Consider the following 18535-nt stretch of genomic DNA (forward strand, 5'->3'; position numbering starts at 1 on the left):
TGGGTTTTGTCTCACAATCTAGCTGATGGTTATTAGATACAACATAAAATTTCCAGTACATTGGACTATTTGATTGCTAAATGCTGATTTTGTGAAAATTATCTATATGTCGAAAGTTATTCGAAGGAGGCTGCGGGGCTTCACGAGACAACGGAGCTTATAAATGCCAAGAAATCCTCGAGAAAGGTAGAGAGAAGAGCAATTTATTCACCCTTGACGCACACAACGTTGGGGTTGCCACGGTGTCCAGGCAGACAAGAACAGTCCGTGTGGTGGTTGATGGGACGGCACAGGGCGTTACGGCCACAGGCGCCGAACACGCCGCACGGGTTCTGGCAGATGCCGTTGACACACGCCTCGTCCGACGTGCACCGCTCGTCCGTCCTACAGCCGACTGGTGAAGTGAGAAAACGAAAATGGGGCATGAGCATGCATCGAATCATGGTCAAGTCACAATGTGGGACCTTCTGCTACTTGATGCCATCTATGGTGCCCGGAATGCATCTCCGACTGGTGCGAAATTCACCGCATCCTCAAATGTTGTCTCTCGATTTTCACCAATGACGTCATGGAAGCGTTACGCCGTTTCCTTCCGCGATCCTGGCAGTGGCGTGGCATCGGAGATGGATGAGGCAGACTCCTGTTCCACTGCGAGTCGCTCTCCGGCTCGACAGTCCACGGAAGCCTCGGCAGCCAGGAGTCGGGATGCCGCGACGACGGCGACACTCGCATTCGCTCGGGCCTTTTGCCTGAACTCGTACGACCGACCGCCAAGATCGCGACGCCTGACAACGTGACGCGCCGGCTCCCGTGATGTCATTTGTAGCCACTTCGAGACCACTTTTGATGCTTATTGGGCGGTATACGATGTTAAATGCAACAGTCGGAAACCCGATCCGAGTAATGTAGTGCAATCCTCTTTGCGTGACATCCCATGCAAATTGCTGCTCTCGTTATGCTTTTTGCTCGACGACTTTCCGAAGTCTTCGGTTTGAAATGCCGAATGGATAAACTACTATGCATGGGCCGGAGGAAATACTTACAGATGCACTTGTAGCTCTCACAGACGTGCCTCAGGGCACAGTCGGTGTCAATCTGGCACTCCTTTGGTGGTTCGGGTGGCACTGAAACGGCGCCGAAAAGCTTCTGTCATCGACATACCATTTCTCGTGAATGAGGCGAGGAACATTCGAGTACAAAAGAAAGGTACCAAATAAACCCTGCAGCCTTTACAAGTGATGTAATTTTAGTAATCTACATACACCAGTTCATCATTTATTGAAATAGGAACAGTTTCAATCTAAACGACCCCGTTTCCAAACTTCATGTTACTAGCCCGAGACAGGCAAGTAACCAGACAGCATTTGCAAGCTTCTGACTCGGTCAGTTTTACTCCACGATGATACGTGGCCAGCTCTGGCGACCGAAACATGGGCTCGCGGTACTCATAGTCTAGTGCGTTGTCTGGTTGTCGGCCGACACGTCACACTTTCAGTCGGACCGAGTTTACGCTCTCATCCTTTGGCTCTTGTAGATCTTGTCTTAGCCAAAGCCCGCTGCTGGGAAGACGAATGGCCACCAACCTGGTCTGCACTCGATCCTGGGATCTCCGATGAAACCTCGCTCGCAAGAGCAGACAGGCCGGTGAGCGGCAGTGATGCAGAGAGCGTTGATGCCGCACGTCCCAGGCAGTTTGCACAGGTTCTGACACTTCCCGCGGTGACAAGACTCGCTCGGCAGGCACTGATCGTCCGTCCGACAGCCATCTGGAACGCACAACAATGCGACGCAAATGCAGTGTCATTCGACTGGACAATCCAACTAGTTTAAATGTTTGCAGAAGCTCTAGCGAAACTTTTACTGTCTACTCTAGAGGTAGAATACCGCTTCAGCTGATTACAAGGAAGGTGGCTCGTATAAAAAGAATGTTGCTCTCGGCATCTTGTTTAGTTGTGAAGGCATGAATGTACGAGCAGAATACCAACTCACCAATGCAGAGGTGGTTTTCGCAAATCTGGCCAAAGGTGCATTCGCTGTCCCTCTTGCATCCTTCTTCCCTTACTGATAATAGGGTAAAAAAAAACGAGGCAACAGAAAAGAATTAGAGAAGCATTTCAAAGATCCGTACAAGCATTGTTGATATGTGCCAATACTAACTACATTGTCAATTGCAAAAAAAAAAACACGAAAAAACCTCCAATTCTTTTTTTTTTTTTTCTAAAGAACTTTTTTAGCATTTATTTGTTTCTCCACGTCATGGAGTATTTGACCCGTTTGCCTGCCAAATCGTCACTCTGTAACCAGCCTAGTGACACTGAGGCACTTCTCGAAAACGGCATTTATTACATCAACCTGACAATCACCTGTGACTTTATAGCTTTGCTGATTTCCCTTCGTTCTGACAAAAGCAGAAGCAGAGAAGGAAGACCACAAATGAGACAGGGTGCACTCACCTTCAGCACAGTGAACGTCGGGGTTTCCAGTTAGCCCGGGCAAACATATGCAGACAAGGCGGTGGTTCGCGGGGCGGCAATCCGCATTGATGCCGCACACGCCCGGAAAACTGCAGGGGTTCTGGCAGCGGTTGCGGATGCACGCCTTGTCGAAGGGACAGGCGTCGTCCGTGCGGCAGGCATCCACGCAGGAGCCCTTCTCGCAGATGCGCCCGATGGGGCAGTCACTGTCGTGGTAGCAATAGTCTTGGCGGGCTGGAAAACAGAGCTTGTCTCAGTTTCTCACTTAGTCTCACAATTCTCTCTAAAATGCTTTCTCACAATTTCCCTTTTTGTTTGCTCCTTTACCTATAAGAAAACTCTTGAAGAAAAAAAAAAATTAAAAAAAGTTTTGTGTACAAAAACACTAAAAAGTAGCTTTTGGCATTCGTTTTTGAGACACGTGCAAGTATTAATAACGTTGGAATATTCACTACAATTAATGAAGCATCTTAAGATAATTTTGTGCACTTTCAGAATTTGTTATGATAAGTTTGTTTTAGCATTGTTGCATGCGCTCCACCAATGGCACATGTGAGCTGTCGTCAAGCAACGCTCGTGGCAGTGGTGTCGCTATACAGCGGTGCGATTGCGCACAAAGGGAAAAGCACCACTTTTGGGCAAGTCCACCCGTGTGCAAACTGAAAAGTTTAAGCCCTTGCTTTTATGTACGTAACTAAAAATAATATTTTCCACTAAAACCGCACCACAGCTCCCTCTCTTCCAAGTGCCGTAGGCAAGTAAGCTGAACCCAATCACACTCCACCAAGTCTCCCAAGTGTTGCTTATGTGCCCTGCTGTAAATTATCTTATTCCTAAAAGCTCGCAGAAAAAGGGCTTCTTCCATTTTTCTTTGACAAATTCCAAGGAAAGAAGGAAGAAATTTTACAGCCCGCAAAGAAATTATTTTATAGGTCGGCCTGTAATGGATGTTTGGCTTTCTAATACACACTTTCATTTAGTTCTGCTCTACTTCTGTCTACTGCTTTTTGTGGGTGACCCTGCTAGCGCAAAAAAGATTGTGGCACTTTTTCGCATTTTACTTGGACAGGTATCGGCGGCCAAAAGTGCCCAAAATGGACACTTTTCATCGCTCTAATGGTTTTGACACCAACCTTTCGATTTTAAGTATTTTATGAGAAAAACAGAAAAATCCGACAATCGCACATACATGCCAGGAGTGTTGTGCAATGTACATACTATATGGGAGATTTGCAGATTACCTATGCTTAGCCATGCATAAATATGACTAAGACTAAAGAGGACGAGCAAGTACTAAAAAGTAGAGGTGTGCGAATATCAAAATCTTTCGAATCGAATCGAATAATAAAGCTTACGAATCGAATCGAATCGAATATTTTCGAATACGAATAGTAGTTTCAAATAAGGAGATATTTGAAAACAAATATTTTCTATTTGATGTGAATTAAACAAGAATGCTTAATAAAAAACACAACTGGAATTTTTTTTGAACAAACGTTTATGAAAAGGTTACTTTTATTGCAATAAGAAAAACGTCACACATGTGACTGTTAAAAAAAAACAGATGAAAAAAGATCAGTCAGTAAAACACCATTCCTTGAGTGAGGTTAGAGAACGTAAATGAAAGTGTAAAAGTGAAGGCGGGTCGGCAAGCCACAACGCAGTCTGAGATAGCATCGCGGACGAAAGGAGAAACTTGAGCGTAAACGCAAGTACACAAGCGGTGGCGGGTCCGCAAGCCGCAATACAAAGTCGATGATTGCATCTCTACTTTGTGCGATCTCGTTTTACGCTCGTGAACACAACCACGTGAACGTAAACGGAAGTACACAAGCGGAGGCGGGTCGACAGGCCACAGCAGAGTTTCAGATTGCAGGATCGCGCTGTGCAACCGCACTGGCTATCCCCCATCTCGAGTCTTTCCGTGTGCAATAGTTCTTTCCATAGAGGGCGCCACAAAGATGCAATAAATTAGGAATATGTTTTTGTTTTGTTTTTTTGGTGGGGGGGGGGGGGGGGGGGGGGGGGGAGTCTCACTTTTACCAGTGAAAACGGGTGGAAATAAATAACAAAAGAAATACTGGCAAACTGATGAACCGGAAAATCAAGCGGAAAATAACACAAGCCAGATATCACCGATAGCCGAGGTGAGCCATAAATCCATATCCAAATCCATAGCACCTTGGCTACTGTAGTCACTGTAGATACAAAATCACGAATATAAGGTTGTGCTACATTAAAAATGAATGTGGACAGGAACGTATACAAGACGTCTCGGGCGGACGCCTGAAACGTCGTGCGGTCCGTTGTGACGATGCATGTGCCGTTGCAAATCGTAGTCCTTCATCCTATCTATCGCAGCGTTTGCGCCACGACCACTTAGCCAACTCTGCAATCCGGACATTACGGCAAGCATAGGACAGATCGCGCTACCGCGTGCAAATAACTTTCCAATCCTTCCTACAAAAAAAAAAAAAAAAAAGACACTTAGGTTGGTTGTGCAGGTTTGCCAAGCTTGAAACCCTACTGCGCAGTCCAAAAACAAAACAGAGAACTCGACCGCAAGTCGACACTAATCAATGAGTTCCGCGTTATTCGTAGTTTTCGAAGTATTCGAAGAACTCGAATAGTTCGAACAGCGAAAGGGCGAAGCGAATCGAATCGAATAGCAAGCATTATTCGCAAAGTATTCGAAGTTTCGAATATTCGCACACCCCTACTAAAAAGGAAAAAAGGCAAACAGAGTGCTAACGGAAGGCGAAATAAACCAGTGTATACTCGGAATCTCCCTCCCAACAGTTGGGTGACACTCACGGATGATGCACTCGATGTTGGGATCCCCGCTGAGTCCCGAAGGACAGGTGCAGATGGGCTTGTGGCTGATGGGAAGGCACTTGGCATTCTTGCCGCAGTGGCCGTAGTTGCAGGGATTCTGGCACTGACGACTGATGCAGGCCTGGTCGAAGGGGCAGTTGCCATCGCTGCGACAGCCCTCTGCATGCAGCACATTAAAAATAAATAATTTAGCATTCCAGTGCACAATCCCCTATCTCTGCCCATTTTTATCTGAGTCAGCGTAATATCAGCATGCAGTCAATTATCACAGCTGAGTGATGCAGATTAAAGACCCCAGGTTAGCCGTCCTACTGCATTGGATAAATTTTTCCTCTACAGTGTAAACCAGTGTCGCCATATCTCAGAGGTAGACGGACCTTATGATCTCTGAACATAAATGTTTGATTTGGTGGATGATGCCAATATCATCATGGTAGAGATGCTGTTTTCTCTGTGCAAACGTTCTTGCAACTGGAGCTTGTTTCGGGAACACGAGCTTGTGATTGGATTCTTTGCCGTATTCTCTCTAAAGATAAATGAAACATAATTCCCTTTAAATATGTTGTAGCTGAAGAAATTTTTTAATAATTTTGCTTCAAGTGTCCTTTCTTCACCTGGTCACCTTCTCTCACCTCAACTCCCTCGCTGTAATTGGAGCACTTTTGATATAACTTTCATACTGTGCTTTCTGTACGCATAAGCTCTATTTTATTCCAATACAATAAAAAGAAGACAATGCTTCCTGAGATGTGTTGTTACATTACTAATTACCAAGCAGAAGTTAAGAGTAGCTTCACCACATGCCGTAAAGGCTCGTTATCAAAAACTGCAATTTATACAAGACAGACTCACCAACACAGACGTGAGACTCACAGATCTTGCCAACATAGCAGTCACGGTCATGGATGCACTCAGGAGCGGGCTTCACCTCAACTGCACAACAAAACAAAAACAATATACTACTGCTAGATGCAAGACAAAAAAAAAAATTAAATGGGAGCTTTTATTTAGCTTTATATTGAAGATCTCGATCAAGAGGCGCACCAGAAAAACAAGTGCTTGCGAAATAAACAGCTGCTTAAAAGCTCACAAAATACATCAGTCGAGTACCTCATACATGTCCACCAGTATTGCTCAGCAACTTATTGTGACGTTTGCGAATGTGGAATGAAGTTCGCACATCCAAAACGTGCACATTTATGGACGAGATGTTGGCGCTGAAAACACTGCATATGGCAGAACCGGTAATACAGTAGGCGGCAATACGAGCCGAGACGGCTGAGTGCTAGCTGAAGAGGGTGCCGTGGCGTTCTACTTTCTGGAATGCTAGGCCATGGAACCTGTTGCCACACTGCGACGACGAGGAACGTGATGGCCCGTTCGAGCCTCTCTTTTGGCAGCTTAAAGGGACACTGACAGGGTATTTATGCTTGCGAGGTTTTTAGTCATATGTGACATATGAGAACTCAACTACCAAGAGCAGAATTTACAACTCAACATTCGGTTTCTTTCCGGCCTAAAACCGCCGATCAAGAACTGGCCGGCTTGAGTCGCGCTCACTCTCTTCTCCGTGGTCATATGCCGCTTTCTATGGTTTAAACACAACCACGAAATTTAATCAAAGTCGCCGGACATTGAAGGCACACACTCAATGTTAAAAATAGAAAAGAAAATATGAAAACAATTTTTTGTGGCTTCTAAAAAGTTGCAAATTAGTTGATTGAAAAAAAAGTTGCACAGAGAACCGGAAGCATTCTGTGCGTCCACTGGGTAATTCTCAACATGGTGTTGTATCGCGTATCATGGGACTTGCTAGCTGGACGGCAATGGCAGCGGACGACGGACATGGGACCTCTGCATCAGAACCGTCGTTCGTGGTACCGGCGAATCTGCCTCTCTTTGAAAGAGAAATTTTGGACCGATCAAAAAAATTGGTATTCATCCCGTACGATTTGCCGACCACTAAGCCGATTTGCACGAAGACGTCGCCAAGCTGTCGCCCCTTCTGATGGCTGAAGACATCGCTCGTGGAAACGTCAAGCACGAAGTGCGTACTTCGAGTTGAATATGAACGCATACAATTTATTTACTAGGTGCAAATGTGGCCAATGCGTGGTGCTGCCCGACTTCAAGCCGGGAGTGCCTTTGCTGGAGGGAAATCGACAGTAAACTTGCCGACCTAAAGTCGACCGGCTGTATTACTACAAAGAGTTACCCCAGTAGCTCAGTGGAAAGATGTCCGCTTCACGCGCAGCGGACCCAGGTTCAATTCCCAGCGCAAGCGTACCGTTTTTTCCATTTTTACAGCGGAGCCGTTAAGGCCTAGTTTTCCCAGGATCGTGTCCGGTACCAAACAAATGTCGACACCCGTGGTCAATACAACACTCTAGTTGCTGCCATCGCTCATAAATGGCGGTAGCTGTCCAGAGTGTTGTGTTTGCCGATTGTCTGCTTGCCGCTGTCGCTCATAGAGCGCGGCAACATTTCTTCGGAGAGAAGAGCGGGAACGGAACGAGCGGCAATGTGCGCAGCAGCGCGAATGGTTTCGCAATCGTTGCGAGGCCGCCATCGCCTAAAGTTCGACTGCGTCGGGCGCTTAGATTCCCTTGCAAAAGAAGAGCAGATCGCCCGCCTGGAGAGCAACCACCGAGAACAGAAGCTACAACTTTGCTGCTCTTCCTTCTTCACGAGAGTGGAAAGGTTGAAAGTTTTTTGTGAAACAACTTGCAATATTTACATTAGTTGTTTTTACAATTATCACTGAAAAAAAAAAAAAAAAAAGTTGCGGATGTTATTTTGCAGAATTAAATGGTATAGGATTCCCTCTTTTACGCCTGCAAACTCAATGTAGTCACTTTCCACAAAATGCAAGGAGCATACGAATCGGGTAGCGTCCGCTTTCCTAGATGCCCGCAACTGTTCTACAGAAATTGCAGCCAGCCATTGGTCCCAATCCTGTTGATCTTTCGGAAACTTGTGCAGACTCTGCCGCACAATGCCGCTCTCAAATGCAGGACATGTGAGGCAGCTCTTCACGCAACATCTTGGGGGTATTCTTTTCGGAGCCGATCACCGGAATTCACCACGGGCACTCACTACTCATTTCCAACTCTTCAATCTACAAAACAACTCCTCTTGAAGTGCAGAACAGCGAGCGGAGCAAACGTAACTGCAAAGGAATCGCACGGCAATCAATTCCCGCAATGTCTATTATCTGCTGCGCGCGGCCAAATAAAAAAAAAATGCGTGGTCGGGTTAGTTACGCGACTTCCGGCACTCTCTCATCCTCTACATTTCTCCGACCTCCGTGCGGAGGTTTCGGTTTCGTTTTGAGCAGTTGCGTTTTTTAGCTTTTATTAAAAATATATGCGACCCTGTAGCAAAATGTCGATTGGGTAGTCTTCAGACACCATAATGAATCGCCTGGCAAAAAATTAAAAACAAATTTTTTTTTTTTTTTTTTTGGGGGGGGGGGGGGGGGGGGGGGTGTCAGTGTCCCTTTAATGCACCCAGTGTACCTGCACGGCAATTTTACCGCACCGGCTCACTTTGCCACACCCATTGCAGAGATACATCGAAGGGTGGCACGACAGAGTGCAGCACGCATTCAGTCACCTCTGCTGCAGTAGTCGTAGGGGTTCCCCTCGTAGCCCGACCGGCAGGTGCACAGCGGTCGGTGCACCACGGGCCGGCAGTCAGCGTTCTGCCCGCACGAGTTCTGGATGTGGCACGGGTTGGTGCACTGGGTGTTGATGCAGGCCTTGTCAAAGGTGCAGTCCGCGTCGCTGCGACATCCAGCTGCGAAAAGGGATGCTCGTTACCACGCACCGACCGGGGAGATGCTCGAGCCGACACACATCGTTTTTGCTGGGACCATGGGTGTTGCCACGGAATGGAAAGGCATGTTCCGAAATTTGGGTCAATCAGACATGCTTGATTCCGACTTACGGGTGCATTTCCGTCTTTCGCAGATCTCTCCTGGGTTGCAGGCGGAATCGGATAGGCAGCCATCAACTGAAATGTGAGACAAGTGCAGCAATGCGGCGATAGTTAAAGGGATACTGAATCGAGACTTAAAATATACAGAAATCATCTAGAGATAAGCCTGTGAGCGACCACGAGCGCCCCCGATGGGCCCCTAGGTCTCCACACCGCAAGACTGCAACGCCAACTGCGTAAACACCACCTCACCCACTGATCTCTATGACAATTGCATAGAGATCAGTGACCTCACCACCGTGCTCACTATGCTTCCCAAGCCTTTCCCTTTCGACCGTACGCTCTCGCCATCGCCATCTCAAGTATCTCCCCTCAGCATTCCCAGACAACCAGACAGCTCTCCCCGTGATCCTCGCAGTGTCTCGTGACGTGCTGGTCGCTTACTTTGCTTTGTGTAACAGAAAACACATGCAAAGGAAAAAAAAACTTTTTTTGTACACAGGCTAGGATGAAAAGAGAATATTATAAAACAAATTTACGATGAAGAAAAAAGAAATTTAGAGCTATTTTTACAGGGCAAAACAATTTGTAGTTGGCGCCGCGGAAGCCACCGTTGGTCACGTGGTAGGCCTGCGCGCCGCCGCGCTGCGTCACCGCCGCCGCACGCTGAGCGTTGTGCGACGCCGCTTCAAAGCCGCTTCAACGCTTTTCTCCACGCCGCCGTCGCCGCCGCCGCACAAGTTTATCTGCTTTGGTGCGCCGCCGTCGTCACCTGACCGGCGCACAGGTCACGTCTGCTTGCGCTTTTTCAGGAGTTTCCTTTGGGCTCTAAAAGTTACTTATTAATCTTTGTTTTTTGTTATTATAATAATAATAATAATAATAAATCTTTATTTTACGTGCCCACAAACAACTTTACAGTCTATGATGTGGTGCACACAAAGAAAATTAAAACACAGCACTATATCAAACATTAAAATACTTGTCACAATGAAAATATGTAAACACATAACAGAAACTGAAAGACTATACAGAACCCGCCTTACAGTAGGTAATTCAAGGACCATCCACTTTCGCACATAAAACATAAACTGGTTTGAACAAAGAAAAATGTCAAGATACTCATGTTTACAAACAATTGGATGGATGAATACGGCTGAGCCCTTTGGATCGGGCGGTAGCTTACGCCACCTAGCCATTTTGTTTTACCATTTAAGCTTAGAATATTTAAATGTGAAATCTATATTCACTCCGCAGTGCAAAGAAAGTGAGGCTATGAAACCCCCTTGCCATCAGTGGATAAGAAAATACCTAGTTTTCTCTCGATTTCTGCCACCATTCACTTAATCTTTGCTTGGTAATCTCTACAGTCTTGAAATCCACTCTCCCTTCGCTGTCTCTAAAACCCAATGACTTTATTAAATCTATGTTGTCTTCGGTAGGCATAGGGTGAAGCCCTTTACAGTAGAGTATCAAGTGCTCAGCCGTCTCGTCCTCCTCTCCACAAGCAGTGCACACTGTATCAATTTCCTGGTACTTCACCCTGTATGTTCTGGTTCGCAGAACACCCGTTCTTGCCTCAAACAGCAATGAGCTTCCCCTAGAATTGTCATAAATGCTTTCTTTGGCAATAACTCTTTTGTTTAATCTATAGCTTTCCAGAGCCGTCTTTGTCTGCATTCCCTCTAGCCACCAATCTCTTTCTGTGGCCTTAACTTTCTTCTTAACTGAGACTTGCTCTTCCGTATCTTCGCTATAGCCCAAAAACTTTCCTCTTAATTTCCTAGTGCGCTGTCTCCACTTTGTGTCTACACTCCTCATGTATAAATAGCTGAAAACCCTTCGTGCCCATTGCTCCCCGTCCATTTGCCTCAACCTATCCTCAAATTCTACCTTGCTCACCGCTTCCCTGCTCTCAAATGATGCCCATCCCATGTCTCCTTGTACTCCCTGGTTTGGCGTTTTGCAATGTGCCCCCAAAGCCAGTCTACCTACTCCGCGCTGTTTTATTTCTAGTCTCGCATGCACTTCGGATTTCATGCATAGCACTGCGTTTCCAAAAGTCAAGCCAGGCACCATGACCCCTTTCCAAATCTCTCTCACCACCTCATACCTGTTGTAATTCCAAAGTGCTCTATTTTTCATTACAGCTGCATTTCTGTTGCCCTTACCTATTATATACTTTTCATGGTCTCCGAGATATTCTGCACCATCACATATCCATACTCCTAGATACTTGTATTTACTAGCTCTCTCAACTGTAATATTCTGTATCTTCAGCCTCTCAACTTCATCCTCGTTAAAAATCATGACTGCCGATTTTTCGCTACTGAATTCTAAACCTAATTCCTCTCCTTCCCTACCACAGATGCTCATTAATTCCTGCAACTCTGTCCTGTTAATAATAATAATAATAATAATAATCTTTATTTGCACAGACAGGTGTTTTCCTGGGGGCGTGCGAGGCGAAACAGAAAGGCGGAAGCCCGTACGCTGGTGCGTCTGTTGGCCCAACCCCCAGGAAACGAAAACAAAGTTCAACATAACAAACAAAAAGCACACAATACAAAAAAAATAAATAATAATAACAATAATAATAACAATAATAAAAGGGGGGGGGGGGGAGTTACGCAATCGGTCGCATTTACGAGGCCCTAGCACGGCCCGAGTGTCCTCAGAGGGCGTCCAAACCGAAATCGCGAAGCGCGCGCGACTCCGATCGCCGCGACGGGGGGCCCTGCCAGGAGGGAGAGACCGAGAAAGGCCCAACACCTTGGGAGGGCGAGCCAGGTCCCGATCCCAATCACCTCCCCCCGCGACAGGACCCCCCATCACGGCAACAGTCGAGAGCAACGCGCGTCCCGCAATCCCGGCCCGAACGCAACTTCCCCACACAATCAATTCCGCGCCCGCGAAAAGGCTCGGCAGAGAAGCGCGGATCCCGCCCGGTCTTCTGGGATGGGGAAGCGCACATCCAGGGGCGCCGAGAGGAAGGCCTCGATCGCAGCTGGAAGAAACGTGCGGCTATGGCGAACTGTGCGAGCCCGTAGCTGCTCGGGTTGTCCGGACCGCTTACTAATGCGGAGGACAGAGTTGAGATAAGTGTTCTCTAGTGAACCGTCCAGGAGGCGGCACAACAGTCTCACACGCGCAACGACCCGTAGATGGTCTAATGTCTGCCAGCTGAGGCGCCTCAGTCGATCCTCATAGGTCTGGGGGGTGACCAGCGTCCGGTCCGTCCGCGACAGGAGAGTTCGTGTTGCGCGACGCTGGACCCCCTCCAGACGCTGAGAGAGGTGGGCTTGGTAGGGGCTCCAGGTTGAAGCGCAGTATTCTAAACGCGGGAGCACCAGAGCGGTATAGAGGATCCGAAAGGCCTCCGGACCGCAGGAGCGCGACACCCTTGTGACGAACCCGAGGGTTCGACGTGCCTTTGCCACGATGTTGGAAATATGTAAGGTAAAATCCAAAGTAGGTGCAAGGGTCACCCCCAGAATTTGAAGGTGTGTGGCGACGGACACAGGAGTGCCAGAGAAAGAATAGCAAGGGGGGTCGACACTCTTCTTCTTACTGAAGCGCATAGCAGCACTTTTGGTGAGGCTAAGTCGTAGATAGTTGGCAGCAGACCAGTCTGCAATCAGGGAGATGTGGTCTTGAAGGCGGGAGCTAGAAGAAGGGTGGTTCAAACGGGACAAAATGGTTGTGTCGTCGGCGTATTGGATAAGCAGGGTGTTCTCCGTCTTCGGCATGTCATTAACATACACTGAGAAAAGAGTGGGTCCCAGCACAGAGCCTTGTGGCACACCCGAAGAAATGGTGAAGTCCTCAGACGAAGACCCGTGGAACACCACCTTGTGAGAGCGACCAATAAGGAAGCGAGCTATCCAACGTAGCAGGGAGCCGTGTACACCAACCCCTGCGAGCTTCTGGAGAAGAAGGTGATGGTCCAGCGTGTCAAACGCATTGCTATAGTCTAGTTGGATGAGGTCCGTGGAAGTGTGGTCGTCCAGCGCATCGCTTATGTAGTGCGTGATGGTGGCCAGGGCAGTTTCGCAACTTCTTCCTGGCCTAAATCCATGCTGCGACGAGGAGAGTATGTTGCTGGCGGACAGATAATCTAGAAGGGTACGATTTAGCATCCGCTCAAAAGTTCTGCACAGGATCGAAGTGACTGAGACTGGCCGATACGATGAGACGTCATTCACAGGCTTGCCTTTCCCTTTGTGGATAGGCGTCACCAAGGCCCGCTTCCAGAGGTCTGGAACAGCAGCCGTGTCCAGGAAAGACTGGAATATTGATAACAAAGATGGGGATACCCGCGGGCAGAGCAGCCTGAGGAATGCCGGTGGGAAGTTGTCAGGGCCTGGTGAGAGCGAGGGCTTAATTTGTCGAAAAGCTTCATGAAGGTGCTCGAGTGACAGAGTTATGTCAGGCATCAGGAGGCTAGGGCATGGCGTGTTCTCCTCAATGTTTTGAGCCATTAGTACAATATCATCCGCATACATCAATCCCGGTAAGGATTGCTGAATTTTTTGGCCTAGCTTACTGTAAGAAAGGTTGAACCCAAGCCCACTCTTCTCTAGTCTATCCTCCAATCCTCTCAGATACAACATAAACACCAAAGGCGATAACGGGCACCCCTGCCAAACCGGAGCGCCCGGAGCGCCCCTAGCGGACGCCACCGGCGCCGCGCATGCGCGAGGGGGGTGTGGGCAAAAAGCTCGCCGTCGCCCATAAACAAACCATTGAACTGCGATGTTGTCGGCTTCGGTGTGAGTCCCCCTGCCCTTTTTCGCGTTCGAATTGTTGGTTCTACGTCTTCCTGGCGATGTCTGACTATCTTGAGCGGCGTAAGCGAAATTACCGAGGCTCATTACACCGCAAAACTTCACGTGAATAATGTGACATGCGGCGATTCATTCCGCGTGGACGCCGCAGATTGTACGCTAAAGCCTGATTCGCATCATAACATTTCGCTCTGAATTTTCAGTCGCGACGCCGCTCGGGCGGCAAAAGCGTGACCCGTAGCTGAGATGGTCGACGACGATACTGAAAATCGCAAGCAGAATCGGACCAACTGAATTAGGCATAACAACAAGTCGGTGTTGGTCACTGGTAACAATGACCAACATCTCCTCGTATTTACTGTTTACATCCAGCCTTCTTAACAACCTTCAAATTTAAGTCTTTTGAAGCCTGCACTCACTTCTTATCGCAAGTACCGCGCCAACATTTGGTCTACGGACCGGCGTCGTCTAAGAGAGCAGACGACAAGCAGAAACGTTTGAAAGAGCAGACGACAATTCGAACAATCAGGCGGCCGTTTGAACTTGAAGACGCACCGAACGTAGTCCCGAGGTGGTCCGCACAACTTGACAGTTTTCTCGCGTTCATATTAGAACAAAACAAATAAATCTGATGGCCACAAGTATCCGTGAATTCAACCCAAAGTGCTTCCCGCCCAAGCAATCGTTGTCCGACGGCGTCTGCTTTTCCCTTTTCACGGCACATATCCAGATTCTCGGACGAACCGAGCACGTGAAAACTGACCTTCAAACCTTTCTCGACACTTTTGGTACGGCCCCAGTCGCGGCGTTTTGACGAGAAGTTAGGTTTTAGTCTGGTTCCTTTCAAAACAACGCAGGAATACACGTCTGGCATGGGGACTTCTGCCCACAGCCCCAGACCGGAAGTGCGACCGACGCGCCACCACCGCGCCGTGACGTCAAAGAGATGAGTTCGTGTCAACGAGGTAGAGGGGCTTAGAGTGATAAACCGGAAGTTCGGAAGTGGCACCCCCCCGGTTGCCGCCATATTTTACGCAAATGTGACCACTCGTCACGTGACCTCCCAAGAGCCGTGACGTCACAGGTAAGATGGCAGCGCCCAGAGCTGGCGGATGCGAGTTTGTTCGGTGCGCGGTAGCCGTGATGTGCAGCTGCTTTCCGACGACTTCGGGCTTCCTCGTGCTCGCTGACGCAGGTATAATGTGAAAATATGAAGGAATGAGACTTTATACCGTTTTTGCGCAAGATCTCTCTGGATCATCTGGATATTAACGCCTGTGAGACAGCATCAGCTCTGCATCGCCGTACCGGTGCTCGGATTCCGGGATGTGTCCGAGGATCGATAGAACTTTGAGTGCTTTTAACATGAAATTTTCGCATTCTCTTAGCTTTGTTTGAACGTTGAAATATCTGAGAATCTACGCGAAATGTATACGTCGCGTTAGGGCCTAAGGGAAGTTGTTTCAGCCCTCCGTCACCGAACAACCATAGCAACTTTTAGCGAGGAAGCTCCTGCGATTTTAACCTTTTGTGCTAATCCAGGATTCTACATTCGATCGCTTTTCTTCCTTTTTTTTTTGTGTGTGTGTGTGTGAGTGCGATGTGCACCCTTATTTTCAGCTACGAGGTTGGCGTTTTATTGAGTATGGGGAAGAATAAATCGTTGCAGGCATCTGCTTCAAAGCTATTCGACTTGCTATAAGAACAACTGTTTTGGTGCATGCATAGATTAACTGCGCATTTTTTCTGTTTTGTAGGATTTATTGCAGCTATACTCTTTTCCATCAAGAGTGCATTGTATTAGTCGGTCAATTATTTAATTGTTCTAATTACCTGGATAAGATGATTCATATTTGTGTTCATCCCTTGCCTGGAGAGCAGTCTTGTTGAAAAATGTTGACCACCATTCCTTTCGGTCTCTTCAATAGACTCTTTTTAAAAGTGTGGGCTGTCTATAGACCTTTTCCACAAGGGCGCCGCCATCTTGAATTGACGTCACTTCCAGTATGGGCGAAAACGTAACTTTGCCGTCGCCACGCCAATAGAAGACATTTAGGAAATAAGCCTAACCGTCACACATTCTCGTTTTGACTCGCCTCTATTTTTTTACTAGTTACAGGTTGAAACGTTTTACTTTTTTTTCGTCGCCCATACTGGAAGTGACGACAATTCAAGATGGCGGCGCCCTTGCGGAAAAGGTCTATACTTCGCATCACCGTAACTTGGAAAAGGCCAACCGCCACAGCCCCCTCGAGCCAATCAGGGAGACGGAGCGAAGGTGTGTGACAAATCTGTGCAGACGAGCACTCTGGTGATATGTTGTCATGTGCCTCTCTCCAATGTGTGTATTGACTCACCGAGACTGTATCCTTTGCCGTCTGCCAAATTCTAATAAAAAAAATTACAGTAGCTACTACTGTAATTACCCCAGGCTTTCATACTTTGGGTATTTGTTCGACAAGAATGTTATGTCCGCCATCCCTGTGAATTCGGCTCAGCACCTATTGGACTCGAATGCCGCATTAGCGTTCGACGTGAACTGGGGCCCATTCGTGTGCTTCACGCCGAAAAAAATGGTGACGGTTGTGTTGCTTGATAGGGTTCTGCAAAGGGTCTGTTGTGTCATACATATAGAAAGTGTCATGCTATATAACAATGCATCAACACATACTATTAAACTATATGCTCAGAGGTGTGTTTGTTTTTCCAATTAACAAGTTACAGCAGTGTGCTTTAATGCTATTATCATGTGTGTAGTTTTAAGTATCCTCTCTGCAATGCCTACGAAGGCCCCTGGGAGGAATAAATTAATAAATAACATTTTCACATCACTGGAGTTGGTTTTCGGATGCACCACATGTTCAGGAAAGGTTGAACGAGTGCAGCCCCTTGCAAGAAGTCTGCCAGTCTGGTATGACCCCTTAATTAATATTGAAGGGTCAGAGAAGCGAGTGTCCTCGCAAGGTCCAGAGCGTGCAATGGACACAATTCTCGGTGTGTAGACTCTCAAGGCATGAAGGCAAGCGGAAATATGTTTATCTGGTTAGTGTATCAAATATGTTTATTTCCACTTGATTACATAAGCATTGATTCTTAGTAAATGGTTCCATAACGAGTTCTTTCGGCGACAGTCTCGTGTCAGGCGTTCAGTCGTAGTACCTGTGGACCTTGTTGTCGGATGACGCTCCTGGCACGTCACGGTTCAGTTTGGTCGAGTGGCAACTTTGACCGACTGATGCTGTCTTGTAATCATACGTCATGTGCGGCCACTGACGTCTGATGCATTGAAGCTGCAGGGCTGGCTTCTAATCTGAAAAGTTTCCTGGTAGTTTTCGGCACCAATGTAGCAAGCTCGGGCATGTATTGCTTACGTGGCTGTGCCTTTTGCTGTACCGTTGACTTGAAAGCTGGCAACAATTTTTGTTTGCTATCCAAGTCTGGTGATGCTTGCAGTTCACTTTTGAGAGCAATCAACCATTCTATTCCTTCAAGTCACTCAGGGGCATTCTCCCTCAAAGTTGGAAATTGTGCGCTTCGTGGAGTGGACACAGAAAATTCGTGTCAGCAAATTTTTAGGTATTGTCCTTGGACGACAACCGACACCAAATCCACTGTCACTGCATCGCCGCTCACCTGCTTTGTCGTGCTTACCTCTTGTTGAGGTGATCGACATGAGGAGCTTTGGGGTAATCAGGGATTCAGAATCTTCGACTCAGCACCCTCGGCATCAGGGACAAAGGTCGCCGAACGTAATCCTTAATTTCCCGTGGTCGCTCCTTGAGACGTAACTGAGGGTCGTTTGGCACGAACCCTCGCCAACCAATTCATTGGTACGGGCTGCTTTGGTAGACATGGTCCGCTTCATGCAGTGGTAGCAAAGCGGTTTTCGGTCGCACATTCGCATCACCTACGTTTTCCTCGGTGTACTTTGTTGAGCACAGACCTACACACGATGTCGGGAATGCTTCGGCGTTACGAGTGTCTCATTGAATTGGCATTGAATACTAAGAACAGCCGGTGGCGTTCGTCGTGCCATTGTGGCGTAAGTTGCCCTTGGTTTGTCAGATGCCGCTTCGCTCGCAGAAGTCTCGGTTGAAATACCTGTCAAACTTGTTCCGAAACAATCTCGGCAATCAAAATAAAAGCCGGGCAACTGATGGCAGGAAGTAGCTTCCTGATCTCCTCCCAGACAACGTCGTGGATGATGTCGTGGATGCCTGGGAGGCTGACGTCGAAGTAGTAGCTGGACAACTCGAGTGTCGAGACGCCGGCAAGTTGTTTATAGTGGCAGGCTCGGGCATGCAGTGCACATTCCATGTTGGAAGCCTCAGTGATATGAACACTTCGACTGTTGTTGGGGGGTTGCGGACAAGGCTGCCGAAGGTGTTGTCCCTCACGTGAGGCGCATGGGATTCTTAGGTTCTTGTCTTCTGTAGCATCAAGGTCGGCGTGGGCGTGGGCGCTCGATCAAGCGCAAAACATCCTCCACGAGCGCGGTGG

General features: G+C 47.7%; 1 protein-coding gene across 1 annotated transcript in view; it reads right to left on the reverse strand.

Annotated features, from left to right (window-relative positions):
• The window catches only part of LOC8032740, a 166443-nt gene that overhangs the window by 39726 nt on the left and 108182 nt on the right, over nucleotides 1-18535 (reverse strand). The window contains exons 85-93 of the mRNA XM_042290288.1: nucleotides 9258-9323; nucleotides 8925-9107; nucleotides 6162-6242; nucleotides 5289-5468; nucleotides 2454-2708; nucleotides 1990-2061; nucleotides 1584-1766; nucleotides 1044-1124; nucleotides 212-394 (exon numbers count right to left, since the gene is read on the reverse strand). Coding sequence (XP_042146222.1) covers nucleotides 212-394; nucleotides 1044-1124; nucleotides 1584-1766; nucleotides 1990-2061; nucleotides 2454-2708; nucleotides 5289-5468; nucleotides 6162-6242; nucleotides 8925-9107; nucleotides 9258-9323 — 1284 coding nt within the window. The remainder of the gene's footprint in view (nucleotides 1-211; nucleotides 395-1043; nucleotides 1125-1583; nucleotides 1767-1989; nucleotides 2062-2453; nucleotides 2709-5288; nucleotides 5469-6161; nucleotides 6243-8924; nucleotides 9108-9257; nucleotides 9324-18535) is intronic.

The sequence above is a fragment of the Ixodes scapularis genome, unplaced genomic scaffold, assembly GCF_016920785.2.
Source record: "Ixodes scapularis isolate PalLabHiFi unplaced genomic scaffold, ASM1692078v2 PGA_scaffold1__304_contigs__length_218370807, whole genome shotgun sequence".
NCBI lineage: Eukaryota > Metazoa > Arthropoda > Arachnida > Ixodida > Ixodidae > Ixodes > Ixodes scapularis.